The sequence below is a fragment of the Orycteropus afer genome, unplaced genomic scaffold (assembly GCF_000298275.1).
Source record: "Orycteropus afer afer isolate SDZICR_OR568_19922 unplaced genomic scaffold, OryAfe1.0 scaffold00456, whole genome shotgun sequence".
Taxonomy (NCBI): Eukaryota; Metazoa; Chordata; class Mammalia; order Tubulidentata; family Orycteropodidae; genus Orycteropus; species Orycteropus afer.
Genome location: NW_006922043.1, coordinates 1,970,597 through 1,998,541, shown reverse-complemented (window position 1 = coordinate 1,998,541; position 27,945 = coordinate 1,970,597). Strand labels below are relative to the sequence as shown.

General features: G+C 52.8%; 1 protein-coding gene across 1 annotated transcript; it reads left to right on the top strand.

Annotated features, from left to right (window-relative positions):
- The first annotated feature begins 980 nt into the window (after positions 1–980).
- On the top strand, positions 981–27,945 carry ADAMTS13 (ADAM metallopeptidase with thrombospondin type 1 motif 13). Its single transcript, XM_007954323.1, has 27 exons — positions 981–1,050; positions 2,698–2,843; positions 4,945–5,028; positions 5,703–5,827; positions 5,912–6,058; positions 7,267–7,407; positions 7,915–8,077; positions 8,728–8,832; positions 9,506–9,657; positions 9,748–9,811; positions 11,540–11,666; positions 12,378–12,526; positions 12,835–12,955; positions 13,584–13,664; positions 14,134–14,315; positions 16,492–16,627; positions 16,707–16,836; positions 20,025–20,187; positions 20,701–20,821; positions 22,534–22,663; positions 22,739–22,918; positions 23,187–23,391; positions 24,381–24,699; positions 25,114–25,260; positions 25,508–25,684; positions 26,767–26,954; positions 27,760–27,945. The coding sequence occupies exons 1-27, from the start codon at positions 981–983 to the stop codon at positions 27,943–27,945; spliced, it is 3,939 nt and encodes a 1,312-aa protein (XP_007952514.1).

The following is a 27,945-nucleotide window of genomic DNA, read 5'->3' as shown; positions in this document are numbered from 1 at the left end:
CCCTCCACAATGTGAGCGGGCCTGACCCAATCAGTGGGAGACCTTAAGAGTCAAATCAAAGGTTTCCCAAGGGAGAGCAATTCTGCTACAAGACCGTAATAGAGACAACTTGCTTGAGTTTCCAGCCTGACCTCCTGATTTTAGATTTGCCAGCCCCTATTATCACGTGCAAAGGAGATCTGGATAGTGGATAAGGCATTTGGCTGTTAACCAGAAGGTCAGCAGTTCAAACCTACCAGTTGCTCCTCAGGAGGTAGATGAGGCAATCTACTTCCGTAAAGGTTTACAGCTTTGGAAATCCAATGCAGGTAGCTCTGAGTCAGAATTGACAGGATGGCAGTGAGTTTGGTTTAGTTTGGATTATCACATGGAAGGAGCCCTGATAGCGCAGTGGTGAAGTGCTCAGTTGTTAGGAATTAACTCAACAGCAACGGGTTTTTTATATTATCATGTAAGCCAATTCCTTAAGATAAATCTCTCTCTCTCTCTCTTTCTCGCTCTAATAATATATATATATATAATACATACATTTTTCACGTGTAAATATGTGTGTACAAGTGAGTGTGTGTATGTATATACACATACACATATAAACTGTATGTATATATATGCATATAGGGTCACTATAAGGTTGCTATGAGTTGGAATCAACTTGATTTCATGGGTTTGGGTCTGGCCAATGTGTGCAGGGAAGGGCTGTCCAGGGCGAAGGGGTGGAGTTGTCCCTTATAAACCTCAGGCCATGTTGGAGTGCTGAGCTGAGGAACATTCCAGAGCCAGGACCAAGTTGCCACCAGAGAATATAGGCAGCTGAAGGCCCCGCCCAGCAGGCTCTGTCTTGGTCCAGGGGCCCAGTCACTCCTAGCACATCTCCGACAAAGGACTTTGCTGAGATGCAGGAGCTGCTGTGCTGGGGGCGACACGCTCGTCTCTGCCTGGCAGGCCTTCTTACAGTGGCTGTCTTTCTCCTGGGTTGGGGTATGCTCTCCGATGTGCAGCAGGTGGGTGTGTTTGCAGGAGCGACAGGGTCAGGAGCCCAGGGGTCCAAAGGTGGGTCCAAAGGGTGGTGTCCACCAGCACTCTGGAGGGTGAGTGTGGTCTTTCAGCAAACCCCAGCAGCTTCAGGGGCTGAACTGGGGGAATCAAGCAGCTTGCTTGTCGGTCACGTTGGTGCATCAGGCTGGAGACGAACACATCTGTCCTAAATGTGTGAGGGGCTCGCTCTGCCTCTCTATTCTGACAGATTCTCTCCCTCTCTTAGTTCTCACCCTGTCCTCATCTCCCCCACCCCACTCCCACTCCCACTGCTCCCTACCTCTCCTCATTTGTTGTTTGGTGTCTTGCAGAGGTTTCTTCATGCTTCAGAGCCAGGGGAGGTGGCTTCGTGCTTAGGCCCAGCTTCTACCACAAAAGGTACTTTCCTGATATCTTCTTAGCCTGGGGGGCTAGCTCGTGACTTCTGTTGGAGGACTGAGCCTAGGCCGGGCTCCAAGGACCTGGTGGGAACTCTGTTCATTAAGTCAGTTACTTCCTGCCAAGTTGATAAAGGCTGTTCTGGTATCTTGATTGAGGGGGGTCCTGCCCCAGCACCCTGTGAAATGTCTCCAGGGATTGCCACTAATTAGTCAACCCCTCCAGCCCTGGGTTGAGCTGGCTGGTTTTTAGGCTCTGGAAGTAGATATAAATATTTATTCTTTCTGTGAGAAACAAGATCTGAGTGGAGTTGTCCCCCAGCCCTTGCCTCAGGATTTCCTGTGGCAAAGGCCTTTCCTCACTGTTTATCAGTCTGTCTATAGACTTCTCCAAATACTGGCTCCCTTTATCAGAGTAGGGCCATTGGTGATATTGGGACCAGAGGCAGATATGCGAGCAGTCAGGCAGAGAGAATGAGAAGGTGCCCCACTTGTGACCAGGCTTCCTGTGGTCTGGGGCTGTGGGAGGGGGGTGAAGAGTCCACAGAGCCACTGAACACCAAGGCTCAAGGACAGAGCCACCTCATACAGTGCTCTGTGTCACATGTGAATGAGTGTCCTGAGATTGTCACAACACAGCACCACACATGGCGTAGCCTAAGACATAGAAATGTGTTGCCTTACGGTTCTAGGGATCTGAAGTCGGAACTCAAGGTGTCAGTAGGGCTGCACTCTCTCAGAGGCCCAAGGGCAGCACATGTTTTATGTCTTTCTCTTACTTTCTGGGGCTGCCTGTGATCCCTGGCATTCATTGGCTTGTGGCAGCCTTCCTCCACTCTCTGGCTCCATCATCACATGGCCTGCTCCCTGTGTCTCCGTGTGTCTTCTCCTCTTTTTATAGGACACTAGTCATATTCGATTTGAGCCCACCCTACACTAGCCTGACCTCATGCTAACTTAACTAAGACCCTATATCCAAATAAAGCCACACTCACAGGTACCACACATTAGGACTTTAGTATATTTTTTGGGGGGAATATACTTTAACCCACACTGCCATGTAAAGCAAGATTTCTCACACTCCCCATTCCCTGTAATAAAGCTGAGGAGCAGGCCATCCAACTCCCTAAGTCCCTCAGGGTCAAGTACAAAGGCAGGACTCCTACCCTATATGTTTGCCTCTAGGCCAGGAGTACAGGGTGACAGAAAGGCTGGCTGCTGGGTCCTGGCCAGCTGACCTGGCTTCCTGGAACTGTGCTCCCAGCTTTTCCTCCTCCCCCGACAGCCTATCTTCCTTCCCCTCATCTCCGGAGATGGATACGGGCTGCAGGGAGTATCCTGCACCTAGAGCTGCTGGTGGCTGTGGGTCCTGACGTCCACCAGGCCCACCAGGAGGACACGGGGCGCTATGTGCTCACCAACCTCAACATTGTGAGTGCTCTTACAAAGGGGCTTGGGGGAGGCTGATGTCCCTGGGGAGGTAAATTCAGGCCTCCAGGGGCATTGGGCAGTCCACAAGAACCATGCCCTGCCACTCTCATCCTATGGTCTCTCTGCATGCAGTGCCCACACCTGGGCTCATGATGAAATACTAGTGAGCCACTCTATCTGGTGGGCTGACCTCGGTAGGTTGAACATGGGTAAGAACCTGATGTTGGGGTCCAGCTGAAACTCAGACCCCTGGAGTGGGGAGAGAAGTGAGCTATTTTTCTTTTCTTCCTTCCCTCCCTCACTGGGACCCCCTCTCAGCTCCATAGTTTACCCACAGCCTCTTGCCACTTGGGTCCCTTTGCCCCCCAGCCTATCTTCGTCACAAAGGCCATTTGATCTGTAGGAGCTTGGGGTGCAGGATGTCCACTGCCCTCTGCCCCCAGCCCCACCTTCTCTCCAATTCTCCCATCCCCGTGGGAAGCCTCAACATACACCCTGGCTTCTTGCAGTGTCCCATCCCTGTGCCCCCTCACAGGAGTAAAGGGGGTTCAGGGGGCAGCACTCCGCTGATTTATGTCCCAAGAAACCAAAAAAGTCAGCCGAGAAATAGGTGATTTTGCAGTCTATCATCAAATTTAGCCTAACGGTCTTATTAAACCCTGCATCCAACGCCCAGAGACACACATGTGGGGCACCTACAGAGGTGGCTGCTCTGGGCTCTCAGGGAAGCATCCAGAAACATCAAGGGAGTCATGTCACTGAGATGGCATTCACCAACCACGGGCCAGCAAAGTTAGATATAAGAGAAGAAACATAAAAATTTTGCACTGAAGAAAATGTAAATCCCAAATAAATAGAAATGGCACTTAGGGAACATTTTGGAAAAGGAATGGCTGATGACTGATAACCCTGTCTGCTTCTGAGATGGGGAGGTAATAGAGGAGGTGATGTGGGCATGGCCCTGGGGGCAGAGCTGGTCCCAGCAGTGGGCAGCTCTCACCAGAAAGGGTGGTCCTTAGTAATACTTTGTCCCCTGTTCCTCTCCCCATCACCTCGCCAGTCTGGGAGCTGAAGGCTACCTCACCATCCCCAAGGGCTCTCTATGCCTCCTACTGGTTAGGTCATTGGTTTTCTGACCACCCACTGGTCCTTTCTGCATATGGACTTGGCCCAAGTCCAGAGTAAGCCTGCTTAGGGTTTCAGGCAGCAAGCCCAGGGTGTGATGTCTTCTTTTTTCAGTAAAAATACTGTTTCAAGCTTTAGGGTCCTTCCCCCTTCTAATGTTCTGAAATTTGGTAACCAAGCCCATGCTCCCTCTGGCCCTTCAGTCTGTTTTAGGAGGGCTAGGTACTTGGTGGTATTTAGAAGACCTACCCCTGCCTGTTCGGTGCTGGTGGTGGTAAAGGCCATTGTCATCACTGAACAGCCACCTCATGTCATGTACATTATAGCTCATTGTCCCTAAGCTGGCCAACAGCATAGAGGGTTTCTTTTAATTTCACAGAGGAGGAAAATGAGACCCAGATAACCGTTAGTTAGCAAGCTGGCTCTGAACATATAGCTAGGAAACAGCAGAGCTTGGGTTCAAACTTGGGTCTGTAAAGGCCAGGAATAAGGCAGTTTCTTGCAGGCATGGGCACTGTGTCTGATTTAGAGGATAAACTGGCACAGACAGTGAACACAAGCAGACCATGACCAGCCTCTCAACAGATGTCCTGTGGGAGCTGTAAATGAGAGAAAACCTTCCTTGCTGGCCTGGAAAGGACTCATGGTGGGAGCAGGCAGCCCTAGGGTATGTGGGATTAAACCAGCAGAGGTAGTGGAAAGGTGTTTCAGACAGAGGGATAGAGCTGAGGAAGGAAAAGGTGACTACATGGCCGAGAGGATCAGCCTTTTTAATGGAACATTCCACATTACTGATCATCACATGTGCCATTTCAGAGTTTCTTCTCTTTGTATTGGTCTGCCTTCTCGAGCTATGGGCATGTCTGGGGACTAGTGTTCTGGGGGTCCCACCCACTCACGTTGAGTGGAGCACCCTCTCTAGATGCTGCCTCCTCATACCCTTGGAAGTCACCTCCCTCCATCTGTCCTTTTCCAGGGGTCAGAATTGCTGAGGGACCCATCCCTGGGGGTTCAGGTCCATATACACCTGGTGAAGATGATCATCCTGACAGAGCCCAAGGTAGGCTCCCACCTGGATTTTGGGACCCAGTCACCAGAAGCCAGTGTTTCTCCTCTCTCGTCTTCCTGTGGGACAGCATGGTTAATAGCAGGTGTCTCTAGAGAAACAGAGCCAGTGAGACATGTATGTGTATGTATAGAGAGATTGACTTCATAGGATTGGTTCTCATGCTTATGGAACTGCAAGTCCAAAATCTGTAGTTCATGCAGCAAGCTGGAGAGTCCTGTTGGCTCTCTTCCCAAGATCCATAGGCCAGGAGATGGAAAGAGTGCAGAATCCAGACAGAGGTGGAATTCTGTCAATGTGTCTATTTAAAGTCTGGAGACAGACCACACCTTTTACGGAAACCTAAAGGAAACCTTTTAGGAAAATCTCCCTTTTTGCTCATTGATTGATCACATGACATTATGGAAGGTATAGACATCACATTACATTAGATCATGTTATGAAACAACAGCTAATCTAGTGCTTGGCCAAACCACTAGGCCTCATCACCTTGCCAAATTGACAAATAAAATTAACCCTCAAAGCAAGGTTAGTCAGACAGACCTGGACTGCACTCCAGCCAAGACTTGCTGGAGATAGCAAGAGTGGGATAGTAACAGGACTCTTTTGAGTCAGCCCTGTACTTGCTTGGGATCCTGCAAAACAAGGTTCTGTTACTGACCCCCCAGGATTCTCCAAACATCACAGCCAACATCACCTCGTCACTGCTGAGTGTCTGTGACTGGAGCAGGACCTTCAACCCCACAGATGACACAGACCCTGGGCACGCTGACCTGGTCCTCTACATCACCAGGTAGCTAACCTGCCATTGGCTGTGGGGACACAGCAGTGGGAAAGACCCTCAGTGCCACCCACATGTCTCTTCTCTCTCCCTAAGATTTGACCTGGAGTTGCCTAATGGCAACCGGCAGGTTCGAGGGGTCACCCAGCTTGGAGGTATCTGCTCCTCCTCCTGGAGCTGTCTCATCACCGAGGACACAGGCTTTGACCTGGGGGTCACCATCGCCCATGAGATTGGGCACAGGTATGTGACCCCACCTGCTGTCCTCAAGCTCTGGCAAAGGAGCTGACCCAGGCCCTCACCAGGGTGAGGCTATGACAGGCAGTGGGCCCTGGCAGAACCTGCCAGAAGGAAACATTGACCCCAGTGGAAGGGTGGGCGAGAGGGCAGGGAACACTGATATTTCTTTATTACAGACTGATTCGAAGAAACTTTATTTCTTCAAAAAGAAGAGGACATGCACAAAACAAAAAATAAATTTAGCAATTAGAAAATGAGTTTTGTAGGAAATTTAGTGAAAGAAAAACCAGGCTGTGAAAATTATCCCAAGTCCCACCACTTAGAACATCTGTTTACATTTTATATTTAAAGCCAGCCTTCACAAAAGGAGCTCTGGTAGCGTAGTGCCTAAGGCATTTGATTGCTAACCAGAAGGCTGATGGTTCATACCCACCATCCACTCCTCAGAAGGAAGGTTGGGCAATCTACTTTCATAGTGATACCATCTCAGAAACCCAAGGAGGGGCCACCATAAGTCAGATCCGACTCCAAGGTAGTGAGTTTGGTTTTGGTTTTTGGTCACATACACACACAGGCAATTTTTTATTTGCACATTTGGGATTATGTACACATCACTTTGTTACCTGGTTTTGATATAACAATATACCCCAAGCCTTATACATTTTTTTTTTTTTTTTGGTATGTGCCACAGTCTAATCCCCTACTGCTAGGACATTCAGGCTGTTTCCAGGTTTTTCCAGTTATGAACATCATGCATTCTTGTGGGTGAACCTTTGCCTATATCCACCATCATGTATGCAGGGGCTCTTTTTGTTTTGGTTTTTAGTTTTTCAATTATGAAAATAATACCTGGCTATTGTAAAGAATTCGGGAGCTCTGGGTGGCATAGTGCCTAAGGCATTTGACTGCTAACCAGAAGGCTGGCGGTTCAAACCTGCCAGCACTCCTCGGAAGGAAGATGGGGCAATCTACTTCAGTAGTGATACTGCCTCGGAAACCCAAGGAGGGGTTGCTATGAGTCGGTTCTGACTCCACGGTGCATAACAACAAGACAAATGAGATAGGATCCTCCCTGCCGGCCCTCTCTCTGGGCGGGAAACTGATTAGAGGTCCGCTGTGGGCTAGCTACACCGCACCGGGGTCTGAAAAGGCGAGAGGTGGCCCCCGGGCCGATATGGCCCGCTGCCATCCTCAGCGCTACTGGTCCGCAGTCTCGGCCTAGTGCACGACGGCGCGCCTGACAGCGGCTGTGGGTCCAGCGGCCAAGTCATGGCGGCCGATGGCTCAGCGCCGGCCCGCGGGGGGCCCGCCTGGTCAGCCTGCAGCCGCCGGCAGCTGCAGCACCTGCTCAGGTATCGGGAAGGGCTTTACCAATCATCCCACCCACCCTGCTCCACGCGTCATCCCGCGCCGCCCGCCCAGACAAGCCGCAGGTCTCCAGCTAGCCCGGGACGGGGGCTTGGCGGGGGCTCCCTTTCCCACCGGTGCATCCTCCTCGCCCCATCGCGCACCTCTCTATCCGCCCCATCCTACGCCCGCACCCCTCCAGTCCCCCATTCCCTCTCCAAGCGCACCCTCCATCCCATCGGAACCCCGTCCTGGAGGAGCCACTTAATGTCTTCTGGCCTCGGAGGTTTCCATGGGCAATGTGGGAGAATCGCGTCATAGGCAACCTCAAGCTCCCTCCCCTTCCCAAGCTCTATCCGCTGCTCTCCCTCGCCCCCGAGCACATCTGGCCGTCTACTCTACTGCCCACCTCTTCCCCTCACCCCCACATCCGCCCACACCCCACCCCGCGCCTATCCTCTATCCGGACCCCAACAACCCGGGACCTGATCTGGGTCTGGATTGTGCAGTAGCGCAGGGCGGGTGCGCTGCTTGTGGGACCCGCCCCCGCCACAACCTGAACTCGCCGGGCGCCCGCCAAACGTGCAGCCCGGCCTCTACTACGGCGCAGACGAGCAGTGCCGCGTGGCCTTTGGTCGCACTGCCATCGCCTGCACCTTCTCCAAGGAGAACCTGGTGAGTCCTCCTGCCAGAGCACAGATGCAACTCCCCCATTGGCACTTACCTGGGCATAGAGGGAACACTTCGGAGCACGCAGTGGCGCTGCCCACTGTGACACATGCTGTAAGGGGGACGCAGGACTATAGGAGTGAGCCTGGGGTTGCCGTTCAACCTGGAGGGTTTCCTGGAGGAAGCTGAACCTTACAGAGGGAGTGTGAGTGGCAGGGCCAAGGGAAGTGAAAGGGCATCCCAAAGTCAGGCTTCCTCCCAGGGCTGCATATGAGTCTCATGGGCCCCAGACATTTTGCCTTGTGGACCTCTTCTACCATAAAAAATATTTAAAACCCTTTTTCAGTATTTTTATAAACTATATACAATTTTACGTTCACTGGGATAAATATAAATACTTTAATATATAGTAGAACATTTTCTTTGACATTTTTTTTCTTCTGACTTAAAAGAAATGAAAATATTTTTGTGGACTCATGAAAGTATGTGTCCTTCAACACTGTCTCTGTCCCTGGGAATGACCCTGCCTCCTCCTCCCCGTTCCCCAGTGCCCACAGAGTAGTGTATAGCTGTGTTAGGGTGTCCCTTGGTCTCGAAGGGACAGTTAAGGCCATGCCAAAGAGGTGGGCCCTCAGCTGGCACCTGTCTCCTCTTAGGACATGTGCCAAGCTCTCTCCTGCCACACAGACCCCCTGGACCCCAGCAGCTGTAGCCGTCTCCTCATTCCCCTCCTGGATGGCACAGAATGTGGCATGGACAAGGTTGGAGGCTGGGAGTGAATGAGCATGTGTGTGCATGCATATGTACACATGTGTATATATGTGTGTATGTGTACCTATGTGTATGTGTGCATGTGTGTGGATGTGCACATGTATGTGTGCGTTTGCACAGGGTACTTCAGGACTAATGGTCCTCATTCCTGGAGGTGGGGAGGGCAGGAGGAGGTTGGTAATTGTCTCACCTGGTCACCATCTACTTGAGAGATGTTTGGGATATGTGACCAGCCTCATCATTGAAGGCCAATTCCCCAAGAGCTTACCCCCTGTGATAGGTCCTGAAGCACATATGATTTTTCTGCTCTGTGACTCCCCTCGGGAGGGTGGGGGATTGTATCCCATTTCAGAATCCAGAGCCCCCGCTCCTGACACCCACCGCAGCACAGAGAGTGGGCCATCACTGACCACCCTCCTCCCAGCTGGCACCAGGTGTGTGCTGCTCCCCCAACCCTGGAGAAAGGGTTCATGTCTTTATATAGAAGGAAACTCTGAGTGGCAGTGCTGCCCAAGCTTTCCCTGCCCAGTCCCCCTTTCAGCGCAGCCCTCAGCCCACGTGAATGTGCGTGGTCTGCTTGCCTCTGGGGTTAGTGTGAGGCAGCCTGGTGGGGTGTGTGTGTTGGGGCCTGTGGGTGCCAAGCCCAGGCTATTTGCCTTGCAGTGGTGCTCCAGGGGGCGCTGTCGTTCGCTGGCGGAGCTGCCCTCCATGGCTGCAGTGCATGGGCATTGGTCCAACTGGGGACCCCCTAGTCCTTGCTCCCGCTCCTGTGGAGGAGGTGTGCTCACCAGAAGGCGGCAATGTAACAACCCCAGGTACTGACAGGGGATACAGAGGGAAGGTGGCAGCCTCAGACACCTAGGTTGGTATTTGGGGCTCCTCTCACCCCTCATGGGCATTTTCAGACCCGCCTTTGGGGGGCGTGCATGCGCAGGCGCTGACCTCCAGGCTGACCTGTGCAACACCCAGGTAGGCTTGCTTCTGGGGTGGGTGGGGCAGCCTGGGCCCTGGAGAGACCGAGGACCTGGGAGACTAACTTGTGGCTCACACTTGACCGTTCCCAGAGTGCAGGGGGCTCTGTTAATACTGATCCTGGGACCACAGTACACAGCACAAACTGGATTGGCATCTTCCCCCTCTCCCCTCCATGCTTCTGCCCCCTGAGCGCCCAAAGCGGTGAGCAGCTCTGGCTGTTCTGTAAAGAGCTGCTCATGCCCCACCCCATAGAGTCCTTTCTGGCGACACCGTGAAGGATTCCTTTCACATAGAGTTAAAATCTGCCTTCCCCTGTCTTAGTTATCTAGTGCTGCTATAACTGAAACACCACAAATGGATGACTTGAGCAACAGAAAGGTATTTTCTTACAGCCCAGGAGGCTAGAAGTCTGAATTCAGGGCCCCGGCTGTAGAGGAGGGCCCTCTTTCTCTTTGTGGGCTCTGGGGGAAGGAAGATCCTTGTCTCTTTGGCTTCTATTCCTTGCTCCTTGGTGATCTTCATGTGGCATGGCATCTATCTTCCCTTATCTCTGCTTGCCTAATCTGCTCTTTTATATCTCAAAAGACACTGACTCAAGACACACCCTATGCAGACACTGCCTCATTAACATAACAAAATCCATTCACAAATGGGATTCTAAACACTGGTATAAAACGAAAACCAAACCCACTGCCATAGAGTAGATTCTGACTCATAGAGACCTCCATTGGGTTTCTGAGGTGGCAAATCTTTACAGAAATAGATTGTTCCATCTTCCTTCTGCAGAGAGGCTGGTGGGCTTGAACTGCCAGCCTTCTGGCTGGCAGTCAAATGCCCTAGGCACTGGGCCACCAGAGGGGTTAGGATTTACAACACAGATTTTTTTTGGGGGACACATTTCCATCCACAGCACCTTCACCACTCCCTTTGCATAGACCAATGCTTGCAGCCTTGGCCCTTGACTGCCCCACCTCCCTGCCCCAACACCTCCCCTTTTCCTGGCCTGACACCTGGGTGCCAGGGAGCTGAGTCTTTCCCCTACCTAGGGGGAGAGTCTTAGCCTGGGGCACAGAGTCAGAGGATGAGTAACGAGGAGAGGGTGGCATCTGTGTGGAGGGGCCCCCATCAGGTGTCTACTCAGAATCTTCTCTGAGACTCAGCATAACATGCCAGGCTGCCTGCCTCAGCATGCTTACCATTCTCCTAACTCCCTGCCTCTTTGAGTGGTGCAAACGTTAAGCTCTCTACTGCTAACCCAAAGACTGGAGGTTCAAGTCCACCCAGAGGTGACTTGGAAAAAGATCTGATGATCTACTTCAAAAAATCAGCCATTGAAAACCTTATAGAACCCAGCTCTACACTGATGTGTATAGGGTCACCATGCATTGACTGGTCTGGCAGCTGGTTTTTATTATGAGTAGCATCCTGGCCCCATTTTCTGAAGTTCAAGCCTCTGGCCCCAAGACAGAGCCCTTCCCCTTCTTTCTTCTTTATTGCTGGGGGTGGGCCTGCACTGTGGTCTTCATAATTTCTCCATCAATTATTTCCTCTGTCGTAATAGGCAGGTGCCTTGGTCACCCCATTTTACAGAGCAGGGAACTGAGGCTCAGCCAGGAGCAGGGCTCAACCCACTCTGGACCCTTCAATGCATGCCGCTGTACCAGCAGCTCCTCCTTCAGGACCCCTTATGCCTGTTCTCCCATTCTCCCTACCCCTCTGCAGGCCTGTGAGACCAGCCAGCTGGAGTTCATGTCAGAACAATGTGCCCAGACCAACGGGCAGCCACTGCTCCTCCCTGATGGCGGTACTGCCTTCTACCGATGGAGCTCAGCTTCGCAGTACAGCCAAGGTTGGGCTGAGGGTGGGAGCCAAGTCAGAGACTCTTGGGGTCAGGGGTCTGGCCCACCACTCCAATGCTGAAGTACGGCTGCTCTGGCAGACCTTGGCTCAAATCCTGGCTCTGCCCCTTTCTACCTGGTCAGGCCAAGTCCTTCCCATTTCTGAGTCTTGGTTTTCCCATTTGCAAAACAGGGATGATAGTAGTATCTCCTTCCTAGGGTTGTTGGAAGGATTCCATGAGATAATGGAGGTGTAGCCTGAGCGTGGCCCTTGGCTTATAACTCAGTAGCTACTATGTTAATATCTCTGGTGGCACAGTTAAGCACTTGACTACCAGCTGGAAGATTGGTGGTTCAAAATTACCGACAGGCACTTAGAAGATGGGCCTGATGATCTGCTCTCTGAAAACTCATACATTTGAAAACCCTGTGGAGCAGTTCTATTCTGCACACATGAGGTTGTCATGAGTTGAAATTGACTCAATAACAACTAACAACAACAACAGCTACTATATTATGATTATGATTATTGCTGTAAGAGGCAGGAGGTAGAAAACAGAACACCATCTCCCAAATGCAAAGAATGAAGCTAGACAGAAGGGGCTGATGGGTGAGGGCCCATTTGGACCATGCTTGGCAGGGATAGCTGGGTCCCAGAGGGGGTTCCAGACCAGTCACTGCCCTCCCTGCCCCCATCAGGGTCCCTTCTCTCTCCTCCCCAGGTGATGCTCTGTGCAGGCACATGTGCCGGGCAGTTGGTGAGAACTTCATCATGAGGCGTGGAGACAGCTTTGTAGACGGAACTCGCTGTGTACCAAGTGGTCCGAGGGCAGATGGGACCATCAGCCTGTGCCTGTCGGGCAGCTGCAGGGTAGGTGTATGAGGGGGTGTCTGCCTGTCCCCTTGGAAGCCTAAGTGCAGAGGGCGTTACCTTTGGGCAGGTTTGTGGGTACTGCCTTGACCAAAGACAGTAAGGTCTGCCCAGGAGTGGGGCTGAGATCCTGGACACAGCTGAGATGGGTCATTCCAGCCCTGCGAACACCTACTTGGTAGATGGAAACTGCTATAGAAATGCACCAACTTGAGTCCTTTAGTCACCTCATAGCTCCAGAGTGGCTGGCTGTCAGCAAAGCCATGCCCTCCAGTTACCTTGAGCCATACTACCTTACCTTTGCACAGATACTGGGCTGTGATGGCAGGATGGACTCCCAGCAGGTATATGACATGTGCCAGGTGTGTGGAGGAGACAACAGCACCTGCAGGCAACAGAGCGGCTCTTTCTCGGCTGGAAAAGCCAGAGGTAGGGGACTCCCTCAAGGTATAGGGGCTGCTCTTCCAGCCTCTGAAGGACCAAGTGGCCCCAGCCTTGGAGCTCACCTGCTCACCTCACCTGAGACTCCAGGAGCTAGCAGAGACCTCAGATGTCCTGCCTGAGCCTGCAGCCTTCCCTTCCTCCATCCTGCCCCCTCCCACAGTGTGCTCTGATTGGGTTCATAGCACACTGAAACTGTGATGCTGGAAGAATGCAGATACAGTGTTGTGGGTTTCTGGCAGGCCAGCTTCTTCTCTCCTTTCCAGAAATCATATGGAGAAGAATGCAATTAGCAAGAGGTGTGTTGTCACCAGAAACCCTTGAGTTTTGTAGACTCATTAAAGAACTAAAGCATTTGCAAACTTTGGAACTTTGGTGACTAATGGGGGACTTGAGGCCCATCCCCTTTGGGTGCCCCTTTCTGTGTTTGAGAACTTGAGTGTGGCCCTCCTGGCTTGATTGCCTTTGGTGACAGTGGACTCACCACTTCTGAGGCAACCCTTTGCATTGCTAGCTTTCAGTGTTAAAAAGACCTTTTCTCTGTGCAACTGAAATCTCCCTTTTGATTGTGATGGGACCCACAAGCCCCATGCATCCCTTTCCTGCTTCCTTCCAGAATATGTGACATTCCTCACGGTTACCCCTAACCTAACCAGTGTCTATGTCACCAACCACAGTCCTCTCTTCACGCACTTGGGTGAGTTGACAGATGTATGGTCAGTCTTTCTTTCCAGAAAGCTGTCTGCACTAGATCTTGGAATCGGTGAGGTGTGGGGCTCACCCAGAGGTCCTTGAGCCACTAAACTGCCTGTAAAGTCCTATATGCACACTTGGTGAGAGAAGCAGGACCTGCATGTTTCTCAGGTTCTGGAAAGAACCTGTCATGGTCAGAGGTGCATGCACACGGTAGAGGGCATGCCTGGAGGGAAAGACCACCAGACTGAGATGCCAGGAAGTCCTGCTCTCAGGGAAGGAGGGGACTCAGGCGGGAGAGTGAAGGCAGAAGGCCCTCCTTACTCTGCTGGCTCTGTGGCCTTCTCCGCCCCAGCCTTTTACCCAGGATCTTGTCTGGAAAGGGGGTCCTTCTGGGGCCCACCACCTAAGGTGGAGAGTTTAAAGAAAATACTCCCTTGTAAGGATCCTCAGGGCCCTTGATCCCCCCACAGCAGTGAGAATTCGAGGACAGTACATCGTGGCTGGGAATTCAAGCATCTCTCCCAATACCACCTACCCCTCACTGCTGGAGGACTGCCGCATTGAGTACAGGGTGCTCCTCACTGAGGACCAGCTGCCCCACAGGGAGGAGCTCCACATCCAAGGACCTGCCCAGGAAGACATCGAGATCCAGGTGACTGTGCTCCTGGTGGGAGCTCTGGTGACACAGTGGTTAAAGCATTTGGTTGTTAACCAGAAGGTTAGTGGTTTGAACCCACCAGCTGCTCTGTAGGAGATAGATGAGACAGTCTGCTTCTATAAAGATTTACCTTGGAAACCCTATAGGAGCTCTGGTGTTGCAGTGCCTAACATTTGACTGCTAACCAGAAGGTTGGCAGTTCAAACCCACCAGCTGCTCCACAGAAGGAACATGAGGCAATGTACTTCCTTGGAAACCCAATGGGAGTTGCTATGAGTCAGAATCCACTCTATGGCAGTGGGTTTAGTTTGGGTTTTGGAAACTCTATGGAGTAGCTCGGGAGCTCTGATGGTGTAGTGCCTAAGGCATTTGACTGCTAATCAGAAGTCTGGTGGTTCAAATCCACCAGCCACTCCTCAGAAGGAAGATTGGGCAATCTACTTCTGTAGTGATACTGCCTTGGAAACCCAAGGAGGTGTTGCTATGAGTCAGATCCAACTCGAGGGCAGTGAGTTTGATTTTTGGTTTTTTGGTATGGAGCAGCTCTACTCTGTCCTGTAGGGTCACTGTTTTGTTGTTGTTATGTGCCATTGAGTCGGATCCAACACATAGTGACCTCTCCTTGGGTTTCTGAGGTAGTATCACTATAGACATAGATTGCCCAACCTTCCTTCTGAGGAGTGGCTGGTGTGTTTGAACCTCCAGCCTTCTGGTTAGCAGTCAAGTGCCTTAGGCACTATGCTACCAGAGCTCCCTGTAGGGTCACTAGGAGTCAGAATCAACCTGATGGGAGTAGATGGGTAGGGTCTTCCTGGTGGTTCTGCTGTTGGTTCATTTGTTCCTCACTCACTCACCCATTCACTAGGCAGTCATTTGGGGGACTACTATGTGTGGAGGAATCCTGGGGTGGTGAAAATGGCCAGCACACTAAGCTGCTAACTGAAAGGTTGGCAGTTCAAGTCCACCTAGAGGCACCTTGGAAGAAAAGCAAGCAGGCCCAGGCTACCTCGATAAAAATCTTCCCTGACTCCCAGCACTCTCTTGGTCAAGCCCTGGCCACTAGTCTCCCGTAGTCCAGTCCTTTCCTGCCAACTTTTTGAGCCTCATTTTGCCTCCAGGTCCTTGCTCAAGCTACACTGTGTAGGATGGCCCCTCTACATCTTGTTCCTGCTCTTTGTCTCCTGAAATCTCTCCTGTCCTCCACTGTGATCCCCACCCCCATCAATGTAGGAAGTCTCCTCTGTGCTCCCATAGTACCCTGTGCATATCTCTAAACTGCATCTATCGGCTACTCTGCACTTATCTGTTACTTCACCCAAAGAATTTAGTCTTTGTCCTTGGCTCCTGGAATTTCTGGACAGATCGGAGTGCCTGTCATCCGAGGGGACACACCTGAGAATTTGTGCTAATGAGGTGATTCATGTTGGGTGAGATTGGTTAGGACAGAATGGCCCACATACCCCCATGTGATATCAGCTGGAACTAAGCTGGAGAGGGAACAGGGCTGGAGGTTGAGTTCAACCGCATGGGTAGTGAGTCAATCCATTATGCCTATTAATGAGACCCCAGGAGAAGCTCTGGACACAAGTTTCAAGAGCTCCCTGGTTGCTGATAGACATCAGTGCTTTGGAGGGTGATGTCTCCTTGAGGACATGGAAGCTCCACAATGGGGACCCTCCCAGAGCTCTCCCTATGTGTCTCTTCTTTTATATTAAAGATGCATTATATGTATAGTGCTTTACTGAATTCTATGAGTTGATCTAGTAAATTATCATAACTGAAGGGATAGTAAGAACCTCAAGATAAGTAGCCAGCAGGTCAGATGTGAAGAGGTGTGGGGACCTTGCAGCTGTTGTCTAAGGTCATGCATAAAGCTGGCCCTTTAACTTGTGAGAGCTGACCCAGCTCTGGGTGCTTAGGGTCAGAAGAAGAGGAGCTGCATGTGCAGCTGGTGTCAAAAAGACAGAGACAGCTGACCAACCTGCCCAGGTCTCCTTGAGGCTGGGACTGTGTCCTGTGCTATCCAGAGCCTGGCATGGGATCACCATTGGTGATTGCTTGGTGAATGTAAGAATGCAGGGACTGAGGCTTTCTAGAGGAGGTGGCTGTGAGCAGTGACCATGGGGCCCATGGGGCACAGGCCTGAGCTCTTTTGTCTGTCTTGGTGCAGGTTTACAGGCGCTATGGTGAGGAGTATGGCAGCCTTGCATGCCCAAACATCACCTTCAGCTATTTCCAGCCTAAGCAGCCACAGGCGGGGACATGGGTTGCCACTCGGGGGTCCTGTTCGGTGAGCTGTGGGGCAGGTGAGGCCTGGGGAAGGGCTGACCCACAGCACTGGTGCCTGCTGCCTGGACGTGGCCTAGCCTTCTTCTCTCCTTCCAGGGCATCGCTGGGTGTCCTATGGCTGTCTAGATCAGGCCCAGAATGAGTGGGTAGAGGCCATCTGGTGCAGAGGGAGCCCGAAGCCGCCAGCTTGGTCAGAGTCCTGCACCCTTTTGCCCTGTCCCCCACAGTAAGTTCTGAGTGTGGCTGAGGGCTCTTAGTGGGTGGCAGGTCCAGGTGCAAGGGCTGTGCTAGGCAGCTTCTGCCTGTGATATCATCACATCCTGGAGATTGCACCATGAGGTCGGCTCTGTCCATATCCCCATTTTACAATGAGGACACTGAGACTCAAGGCAGACAGAGACAGTGTCAGCTGGTGGCCTGTGCTAACCACTACACTGTCTATAGGTGTTCCACCCTCTCTGAGCTGAGCTTCTCAGTGTAAGATGGAGGTGGTGATGCCACCTCGGAGGGAGGAAGGGATGGGCTACCTGGACATTGCTGGCCATGCAGGTGTAATCAGCAGGGTCCTGAGAGCAGAGCCAGGCTGTCCCTGCTGGGACACAGGCTGGGGTGGCTCCCAGCTGCACTTGTACACAGGGGTTGGGTATGTGGGGCAGTCCTACAAGACTGGCTGCAAAAGGGGTTTAGGGTCGGCATCTTCTGACCTCCTGAGATCTCATGAGGGGGAAGCAGAATCACCATCAATAGCCCAAGTCTTATTCCTACAAGGCCCAACATACCGCCATCCTCCAACCTTTTTACTAATTCTAACACCAGCCATCTCTCCCACTGCACTTACTACTTCTCTGCTAGGTTCAGTAATTCATTGCAATGGCCACACAGAACTCACAGACAATACTCATGATTATGGGTTTATTGGGGAAGTAACAGGTTACAATTCAGGTTCAGGAACTCACTCAGGATACAGTTCTTCAGTCAGGACAGTCTCCCCTTTGCTGTGCTGTGTTAGGCTGGGTTCTCTAGAGAAGCAAGATCAGTAAAGCTTATATAAAGAGAGAGAAAAATTTATCTTAGGAAAATGGCTCACACACTCACAGAAGCTGGCAAGTCTCAAGTTCTTGGACTAAACATGCTGGAGGCTTTTCCTGACTCAGGCAGCTGCAGGGGCTGACGAGCTCAAGGTTGACAGGCAGTATACCAGCTGTTGACTCCAAAGAATGACAAATCCAAGATCACCAGGACAAATGGTGGATTGTTCACTCACAGACAGTTGTAGGCAGCACAACAGGTTCCCGATCCACAGAAGAATGTCTCTTTGCCCAGAATGTCCATGAATATATTGGAAGCAGGCCACACCCCTAAAGAAACGCCCTTTCAACAGATTGACTGCTCAAAGCATATACATCTGATCTCATCATGGGAATAACCCACATTACAACTGCTTAAACCACTCAGAATTGTGTTCTAGCCAAGTTGACACAGAGCTCCAACTATCACATATGCCCTCAGGCTTGCCTCTCTGGCCCTTGGGTTCTCAGCCTGGCCTTTGCCCTGCTCAGGCAAGTGTTACCAAGCTCTTTGAGCTCTGATGATAGGTACATAACTACGTGCACCCCATTCTGCCAGGAAGCCTCCTGTGCAAGGGCACACAGCTTTCTTGTTCTGTGGGCCAGAAAGCCCACTGCTCCATCTCCTGCCTCTTGGCTCCATTGGCACTGTCTCTCAGCCAGGCTTCTCTCTCTCAGCTGGGCATCTCTCAGCCAAGGAGCTCCAGGGCAGGGATCTCAGGTTCAAGAATGCGCTCTGCTTCAGCTCCAGCTCTTCTGTCTTGATGGCAGTGAGATTCTTCTTTCTGCTTCTAGGATGGCTCATTTTAAGCCTGGCAGAGTGACAAAACTAACCCCAACTAGTTAATTAGTGACTAAGCCCAACACCAGAGTTCTACACATCTTATTTGCAAGGTCCCACCCAGTAATCTGGTGAGAGTTACAAAGACTATGGCTAGAAAAGCCATAGCAAGTAATTCACTGTACCACACTGGCCCTCTGGGAATGGCTGTCCTGAAGACCCTGGGAGAGCCAGTGGTCAAGGTGGGCTATACCTGCGCAGTGCTCAGCTGCTGGACTCAGACCGGGGAAAGGACTGTCAGCTTTTGGCTGGACAAATCTACCTGCTCCCAACCCCTCCCCTGAGCCACCCTGGGGACCTGGCCAGTGCCTGATGCTGGCTCTGCCCTCTGCCACAGGGCAGTGGGAAACTTCTGCCCACACAGAGTCTCCTAGGGGTGACCAGCAGGACACTGTATGGAGGCCTGGGGTGGTCTCCCTAGGATGCTGCCACTGCAGAGAGGTGACTCAGCTCCTGGCCAGGGCAGAAACCAGCCAGGGTGAGCACTAGGCCGGGCTAGGCTTGGCTAGTCTGTCTCTCTTGTGAGCTGTCTCCTGTGCTGAGCCCTGCTCCCTCGGACTGTCTCCTTTCCTTAAGGCCTCAGGTTGCAAGAGGCCGTGGTGGCTTAGAGGTTAAGAGTGCCAATTTTAAAACTGCCATTGAGTGGCCCTGGGCCAGTCATTCCCTCTCTGAAATTCCTGCTCTGAAATGGGCAGAGGAATCACTCACAGGGAGCTGGGAGCACAGCATGGAACATGAATGTGAAGAGTGAACACCACTTCATAACTAACACTGCTATTTCCATGGTGCCCATAGGCTGCTTCTTGTTCTGCAGCGTCCAGACTGACATATCATTCTACTCTGCCACTAACTGGCTGGGTGACTGGGCAAGTCCTCTCCTTCTTTAGGGTTTGGTTGCTTTATCTGCCCAGTGGGGAGGGGGCTTGACTATACCATTGGGGGCCCAACAAGGATCTGGGCTCCCTTTCCCCTCTTGCATCCATAGCAGATATTGACTTACCACTCCTCCCCAGTGAAGCACAATCCAGCCTTAGACCTCTCTTCAAAGCAGCCTCATATACTTCTTCAACACAGCCTCAGACCCCTCCTCAACACAGACTTAGAATCCTCTCAACATAGCACTCCAGGCAGACTGGCCTCTTGAGTAGGCCACAAAGTCAAACCCCTCTGTCACGCCTGAGATTGGTGACTCAATTCCATCTGGCACATGTTTCTTGGGTGCCTGCTATGCACTGTTGTGACATGGGGGGCAGGGGAGGAGGGGTCTTTGTCTCCCTGCATCAGGCACCAATGAGGTTACCTGTCAAGGGGAAATGTGATCTTCTGACAGGTGACTCTGTTAACCCCGAACTCTGAGAGAAAGACCCCTGGGTGTTTCTTCCTGTTGAGGCCCTCTGTGGGCTCCTGCATGTTGGCGAGTAGATTCACTCTGCCCCCCAGGGGTTGGGCTGCACTTATAGCCAATGGCTGCAGCAGGACCCGCTGACCATCCTGTGCTGTCTGCAGGAAGGAGACGTTGGCCCCTGGTCCAACTGTGTGGAACAGGACATGTGGGTCAGGAGTAGAAGGCCAGGAGGCTCTGTCGCCTGCTGGGCCGTGTTCCACAGATGAAAAGCCATCTACACTTGCACCCTGCTTCGGGATGTCATGTCATCAGGGCTGGGGTCATGTGAGTGCCCTGGGGAGAGGGTGGCTGAGTCTCTTGGGTCCCTATCTGGCCAGAAGGAGGACTCGGTTCCCATTCTCCTCCCATGCCAGAGAGAAAAACCTCTGAGGGTACCCCTATCAATGATCCACTTAGGAACAGTGACCTTCCTGCTTGAAAACCAGCCTGAGAGAATCTAGACCCCATTAGAACTGGATAAGCAGGAGCTTAATTTAGTCCTTCTCACTTGGTATACAAAGTTTGAGACTGGTGGGGTTTGTTCTCAGGCCAGGCGCAGGGCGCCCTTGCCCCTCGAGGTTGGTTGTAGGCACTCCTGCCATGAGAAGCCTGCCAAGGCCAGGGTAGGTGTGCTGGGTGGGCAGGGGGCTTTCAGAAAGAGAGTGTATCGGCAGCCCCTGGTGTGCTAGGGACCGCTTACCGAACTCTGCTCCATCTCAGAAAGACTGGGGCAAGTGAGGGGTGGAAGGCTGGGTTCTTGGGGACTTGGAGGTCCCCAGCTTGTTACTTCCCCTGCAGCTAGATGCCATGGCTCCAGGAGAGGAAGCTCCATCCCCACTAGACAGTCCCAGGCCAGGGACTCTTGCTGTACACGTGTGGATTCCTCTGGGTGGGCCCTGCTCCGTCTCCTGTGGCCAAGGTGAGGGGCCTCCAGGACTCTTCCCAGAACCAGACTCAGTGAACACTCTTGTCTGCTTACCTAGTTCTAGAAAGGATTTGTGGTGCCATACAGTAAGTCTATAGGTCCCTGGATGGCATAAATATTTAAGTACTTGACTACTAACCAGAAGATTGGTGGTTTGAACCCATGCAGATGCCTTAAAAAACAGCCCTGGCAATCTGCTGCTGAAAGGTCACAGCCTTGAAAACCCTATGGAGCAGTTCTACTCTTTACGTGTGGGGTTGCCAGGAGTCAGGATCAACTTGACAGCAACTGAAAACAATAGTAAATGCAAACTACACAAAAACAAAACATCATATACAATGAGACAGGGGTAAAATATCTGGCAGCCACTTGAAATGTGTCAGTTGATTGAATGGAGGATGTTGTTGTTGTTATTTGCCATCCAGTCAGCCCTGACTCATAGCGACCCCTCCTTGGGTTTCCAAGGCAGCATCACTACTGAAGTAGGATTGCCCAACCTTCCTTCCGAGGAGTGGCTGGTGGGTTTGAACCACCAGCCTTCTGGTTAGCAGTCAAGTGCCTTAGGCACTATGCTACCAGAATGGAGGATAGAAAAAGATAATAAAGCCAGATAATACTGTACCCAAGAGTATCCCTTAAGCTCCAAACTTAGCTCTGAGCTGGGCAGCCAAAATTAAATTGTCATAGTTCCCTAGAGCTGCAGTAACAGAAATACCACAAGTGGGCGGCTTTAAAAAACAAATTTATTTTCTCACAGATCAGGAGGCTAGACGTCCAAATTTAGGGTACCAGCTCAAGGGGAGGGCTTGCTCTTTGTCGGCTCTGGGGGAAGGTCCTTGTCTCTGTTTCAGTTTCCGTAGCACCAGTGTTTCTCAGTGCCTTGATGATCTTCACGTGGCATCTGTCTTTCTCCAGTTTTGTGCTTGCTTCTCTGTGTGTCTCTGTTGCTCATTATAACTCAGAAGTGAGGTTTAGGACACATGCTACAAAGAAAAAGGAGCTCTGGTAGCACAGTGCCTAAGGCTAGGCAGAAGGTTGGTGGTTCAAGTCCACCAGCCACTCTGCAGAAAGAAGACTGGAACATCTATTTCTGTAGAGATGTACCACCTTGGAAACCAAATACGGGTCACTATGAGTCAGAATCAACTGGCAGTGGGTTTGGTTTCTTTGGCAACAAAGGAGACTATTCCCAAATGGGATCACATCCCCAGGCATAGGGGCTAGGATCCTGACATAGATTTTGGGGGACACAATCCAACCCATAACAGTTAGAGATACAGCATTCTTAAAGCCTAACGTTGTGCTCAGTAAAACCTCAGCACTGAACTGAAACCAGAGCTTTCTGTTAAGAGTGCTCCTAATAGAGAGGAAACTGCTCTAATGACAACTTTATGACCAACACGGTAGGAGATTTTCATATTGCAATTCTTACAATGCCTCCCAGTCGACAATAACCACTACCGTTTGTCCAGTACCTACTGTGTGCCAGGCCCTTCACATATCCCTCTTGAATCTTTACAAATGACCCTATAAGGCAGGCCCCACCCCAGGCCAAAGAGGTTAAGTCCCTTGTCCAGGGAAGCACATGGGTAAGTGGTGGGGCCAGGCCTTGGAACCACGTGACTCTAGCTACTGAAGCTCTCAGCCAGGCAGCAGGCCTTGCTGAGACCCCTTCTTGGGTGTGGGGTCCCTGCTTCCTCCTGTAGGCCTGAGGGAGCTGCGCTCTGTGTGCATGGATTCTGCCCACAGCACAGTGGTCCCAGAAGAGCTGTGTGACCTGGAAAGCAGACCCGGAAGCTCATGGGAGGCCTGCCAGGCTGCTCCGTGCCCAGCACGGTGAGTAGGAAGGAGGATGGGGCTGGAAGGCATTTGGCCTCAGTGGCCCCTCAATCACCAGCCTGCCTTCTCCAGGTGGGAAACCCGAGCCTTGGCACCATGTCCAGTGACTTGTGGAGGGGGCCAGGTGCCACTGGCTGTGCGCTGCGTGAGGTCAGATGGTGGCCGAACCATTCCCCTGCCCCACGCCAGGTGCTGGCAGCTGCCCCGGCCTGGCCCTCTTGAAGACTGCAGCCCGGAGCCCTGCCCCGCCAGGTGCTCTCTCCTCAGCCACTTCTTATTTCAAGAGGCAATTTTTCCTTCTGGAATCTGGGAAATGGGTTTGATAAAACCTGTACTGCTCATGAAACTTTCAGCCCAGGACCTAGCTGTGTGGAAGCCCCTGGGAATCTGGGAAATGGGTTGGATAAAACCTGTACTGCTCATGAAACATTCAGCCCAGGGCCTAGCTGTGTGGAGGTCCCTGGGCAGACAACTGAGGGCTGGGCAAGGTGGGGCGCCCTGAGGCCTCCTCTCCCTACAGGTGGAGAGTGCTGCCCCCAGGCCCGTGCTCAGCCAGCTGCGGCCTTGGCACTGCCTTGCGCTCTGTGGCCTGTGTTCAGCTGGACCAAGGCCATGAGACTGAGCTGGACGAGGTGGCCTGTGTGAGTCTGGAGCGGCCAAAGACCACTGTCCCCTGCCTGCTTGCTGATTGTGCCTACCGGTGGCATGTCAGCACCTGGACAGAGGTGAGCCAGCAGCTGGGGCTGGGGGTGTCCAAGGTCATCTCAATGGGGCCCCACTGGCTTTGATTCATGGTACACCTAAGAATGGTGAGTTCTCTTCCCTCACTCCCCTCACATCACTTGTGAGGCTGCACATCACCTCCCACTACCCCAAAGCTGAGCTAGAACCTCTAGGTGGGGCCTGGGCAGCTCTGTGTTTAGAGGTTCTGTGGGGGTGTTGGGGCTTTACCCAGTCTACAGCCTTGTGATGTGCTGGGTCTGCTGAGGGGGCAGGGTCTAAGGGCATCCCAAGAAGTAGACACCTCAATCCATGATGGACGAGTGAGCAACATCAGGCATTGGCCCCTTGCAGGCCCTGGGAAGACAAGATACATGGGCTCAGTCCCTTTAGGGGCTTGTTCCCGGTGTGGAGAGGGCAGAGGAGGCAGAGCAGATGCAGGGAGGTCTGGTTTAGAGACCGGCCCTGCAGCTCCTCCCACGTCTTATCTCATCAGAGCTGCCCAGGCACCTGGCTGGGGCAGAGATGAGAGGGGAGCAGGGGGATGGGTGGGGAGAAGAGCCTAGCTTTGGGGATGGTGCAGAGGGGGCCTGGCCACAGGGACCATTGAGAGGAGTTGGATGAGAGGGAGTCAGGTTGCAAAGACAGATGAGAGGAGCCCAATGGCAGGGATGAGTGAGAGGGGCCTGGCCCCACGAGGAGCTCTGCTCGCTGCTCTGGGGTTGGAGAGGCAGGGAGGCTGTGAGTGTGGTGGTTAGAAACCGGGCTTGAAACTTATCCTCTCTTCTATATACGTATGTATGTGGCCTGCCCCAAGTGAGCCCTCTGAGCCTGTCTCCTCATATGTGGCACAGAGACAACCTGTCTACCTCCCAGGTTGCTTAAAGTATATGTCCACTCACACCTGGCCTGTAGTGGGTGCATAGTAGTAGAGATAGATCAACACTGTCCTCATCACCCCCCGGGGTTAGCTATGATTCTCCTGTCCCACCAGTGTTCTGTCTCCTGCGGGAATGGGGTCCAGCGCCGGCAGGATGCCTGCCTTGGCTCCCAGGCCCAGGTGTCCATGCCAGCTGACTTCTGCCAGCATTTGCCCAAGCCGGTGACAGTGCGGGGCTGCTGGGCGGGGCCCTGTGGAGGGCAGGGAACGCTCAGCCCAGCACCCCACCAGGAAGTTACTGCTGCAGGCCAGACCACAGCTGCCACAACTAGAGCTGCCCTGGAGCAGCCGAGGGCCCAGACCCACCTCCCCTCTCCAGCTTCCCAGCCTCCAACCTTCCTGCTCAGGCCCTGGGAAAGCCCTTCAGAGTCCAGTTACGTTCCTCCCTCCTTTCAGTTGGGGCACTGGCAGCAGGGGGTGTGGGCAAAGACAGCTGCCCTGGGAGGGCTGAGGTGAGGTCCTCATGGGGATTCCCTGGGACCCTTCCATGATCACAGCAGGTGGGTAAAGGGCTGGGCTTGAAGACAGGCTCAGGGCAGGCCTCTCCTTCCTTCTGTTAGGATCAAGGGCAAGTAACCTGCCTAAGGCCTCACAGTGTCAGGGTTTGACCCAGGTCTGTGTAATCCACTGCCCTGTGCACTGTTGTCACATGGCTCCTCTCACTGGGGCCCTGGGAGGCGCTCCAACCCTTCTGTGGGCATTGTGCAGTCCCCTGCCCAGACCCAGTCACCCTGGGTCTACCCTGATCCCTGGAGGCTCAGCTTATCATGCCCACCTCCCCCTTCAGGTGTCTGTGGACAGCAGCTCCTGGAGCCAGCAGGAATCATTGATCTTCGAGGCCCAGGGCAGGCAGACTGCATGGTGGCCATTGGGCGGCCTCTGGGGGAGGTGGTCACGCTCCAGGTGCTTGAGAGTTCCCTCAACTGCAGTGCTGGTATGTCCAGGGCCCTGTGGGCGGCTGCTCTATGAAAACTCTCACATTTTATCACTATAGCTGTCTTCTGACTGGGATGTGATTACACTCATTTTATAGATGAGGAAACTGAGGTTGGGAGGAAACTTAAAGTCCTATGACCTGGAAGCAGGAGAGCGGGGATTTGAATTTGGCTTAGTCCTACCTAGGCCACTGTGCTGTCCGCTGGGTGGAAGGTACTGGGTTCTCACACATGGCTGCTTCCTAGGGGAGATGCTGCTGCTGTGGGGCAGGCTCACATGGAAGAAGACATGCAGGAAGCTGGCTGGCACTGTCTTCAGCTCCAAAACCAACACGCTGGTGGTGAGGCAGCACCTAGTGCAGCTGGATGGTGGCGTGGTGCTTCGGTACAGGGGCCAGCCTTCCTTGCACACATCCCACCGAGGTATGGCCAGTTACCAGGCCTTCCTGCCACCATTCTGTCAGGCAGGAGGCTGGGTAGGGGCTGCTGCCATAGAGGGCTGGCCCTGAGGGATGGTAGGCAAGGAGGGAGGAGCTGATTTAGAGCAGGAAAGCAGTTAGGGTGAGACTGCCGGGTGTGTGCCGTGTACCTTCCAGTCTCAGGTCTCTGTCACATCCTCACCTCAGCCTTCAGACTGCAGCCTGTCCCTAGCATGCAGGCCTCTACAATAGACCGAGGACGAGGCTGGGCAGCGTCTGGGCTTGCTGCCTCCTCCAGTGCAAAGCAAGCCACTTTCCTTCAGCCTTGTTCTGACTTCTTCACTCCTCCCTTGAAGAGCTGAGTGTGCATGCTTGCACATACGTGCACACGTGTGTGTGTGCACACATATGCATCCCATCACCATGCACACCTGGCCCACCATGCCTGCTTTGTATTCAGCTCTGTGTTGCCAAGGACCTGCCTGCTCCAAGCAGCCTCAGCGGGCTGGAATTGGCTTCCCAAGAGTGTGCTGAGGTTTCCAGTCTCCCCAGGACTAGGGTACAAGGGGGCAACCTCTGCAGAGATGGAACACAGCTGCTCTCGCCAGCCACCACCCCTTAGCAGCAGCTGTGCTGGTGCCAAGAGCACAGGCTGAGTCATTCAGAAATGTCCCAGTCATCATTCTTGTCGCCCCTACTCCCTTCCTCCTGATCATGTGTAGGCACCCACCTTGCATGGGGCCTAGGAGGCACAGACTAGCAGACTCCTAGTGATTGTGAGAGGATAGCATCCCTTTGTGTCTGGTGCAATGTTAAGCACTTTTATGTGCATGATTTCATCGAATGCCCCTAAAAATGCCTATCCCTGGTATGTGCCACCTTCCCTTTATAGAGGAGAGGACTGAGCACAGGTAGCACTTAGGACTTTTGTGGCAATTCGCAGGGTTGAAATCAGTAGAGCTGGATGGAGCTCAGCAGGGGCTTCCTGGCTGTGAACTGCCCTGGCCTCTGGCACCACAGTCAGTCAGGGCTCCTATGTCCCTGAGGTGGCTCACTCCCAGTTGCACCCACCTGCCATCCCTGCAGAATGCGACATGCAGCTCTTTGGACCCCAGGGTGAAATCACAAGCCCACTGCTGAGTCCAGATGGGAGGAATATGGGAAGCTGCCGGGTCTTCATCAGTGTGGCTCCACAGGCCCGGATGGCCATCCACGCCTTGGTCACCGTTGATGTAGGCACAGGGACCAAGGGGACTGATGCTGGCTACATCTTGGTGAGGCCACCAGGGTGGGGACAGAAGTGGGGTGACTTTGCTATGATTCTGGGACAGGTGACCCTGGGGACAGGGACAGGGGGTGCTGAGCTACAGGACCCTTTGAGTCTTTTTCAGGGTAGACCTCAAAGTCGTTAATGAAAGAATGCGAGAAAGAGCCTCCTCCAATTCTTTACCCAACAGGTTTATTGAGTGCCCTAAACCAGCTGCCACCCAGTCACCTCTGAGTCATGGCAACCTTGTGTGTAAGAGTAGAACTGTGTGCTCCAGAGGGTTGTCAATGGCTGATTTTTGGGAAGTAGATTGCCAGGCCTTTCTTCTGATGTGCCTCTGGGTGGAAATAGAAAGACCTTTTCTGATGTAGACTGCTAGTTAAGCCAGGATTGAAGCATAATTTTAAACCATGATATAACTTGCCAGAGAGCGGGCCAACCCTCCATGAGATTTTGTGTGTCCTGGAAGAACTGTTCCCTGCAAAGAATTAGCTCCCCTGGGAGGAGGCCTGGGCCCTGGGATGACCGGCCTCAGATCGCAGCTTGGCCACCCATGGCCCTCCTGTGTGTCCTTGGGGAAGTGCTAGAACTTCGGAGCCTGTGTCCCTGGGCAATGCGATCCTGATATAGAAGCTTTGCTTACTAAAGGCTCCATGTTGTTGTTGTTGTTATGTGCCGTCGAGTCGGCCCCGACTCATAGCGACCCCTCCTTGGGTTTCCGAGGCAGTATCACTACGGAAGTAGGATTGCCCAACCTTCCATAAAGCTACCTAATTATGCGCCGCCCAATGGGGCTACCCATTTCCTCCCAGGTCCGCGACAGTCACAGCCTGAGGAGCTCGACATTCCACGGACAACAGTGGTTTTACTGGGAGTCGGAGGGCAGCCAGGCTGAGGTGGAGTTCAGCAAGGGCTTCCTGGAGGCGCACTTCAGCCTGTGGGGCCAGTACTGGACCCTCCGTAGTGCTCAGGAAGAGGGGGCCCTGGCCCTGCCCTAG

What these genes read in the sequence shown, in the direction of transcription:
- ADAMTS13 (XM_007954323.1), top strand. Translation starts at nt 981, where the DNA reads ATGCTCTCCGATGTGCAGCAGGTGGGTGTGTTTGCAGGAGCGACAGGG. An exon ending in TGCTCACCAACCTCAACATT is followed by an intron (nt 2,844 to 4,944) that starts GTGAGTGCTCTT and finishes GTCCTTTTCCAG; the next exon opens with GGGTCAGAATTGCTGAGGGA. An exon ending in CTTTTGCCCTGTCCCCCACA is followed by an intron (nt 16,837 to 20,024) that starts GTAAGTTCTGAG and finishes TGCTGTCTGCAG; the next exon opens with GAAGGAGACGTTGGCCCCTG.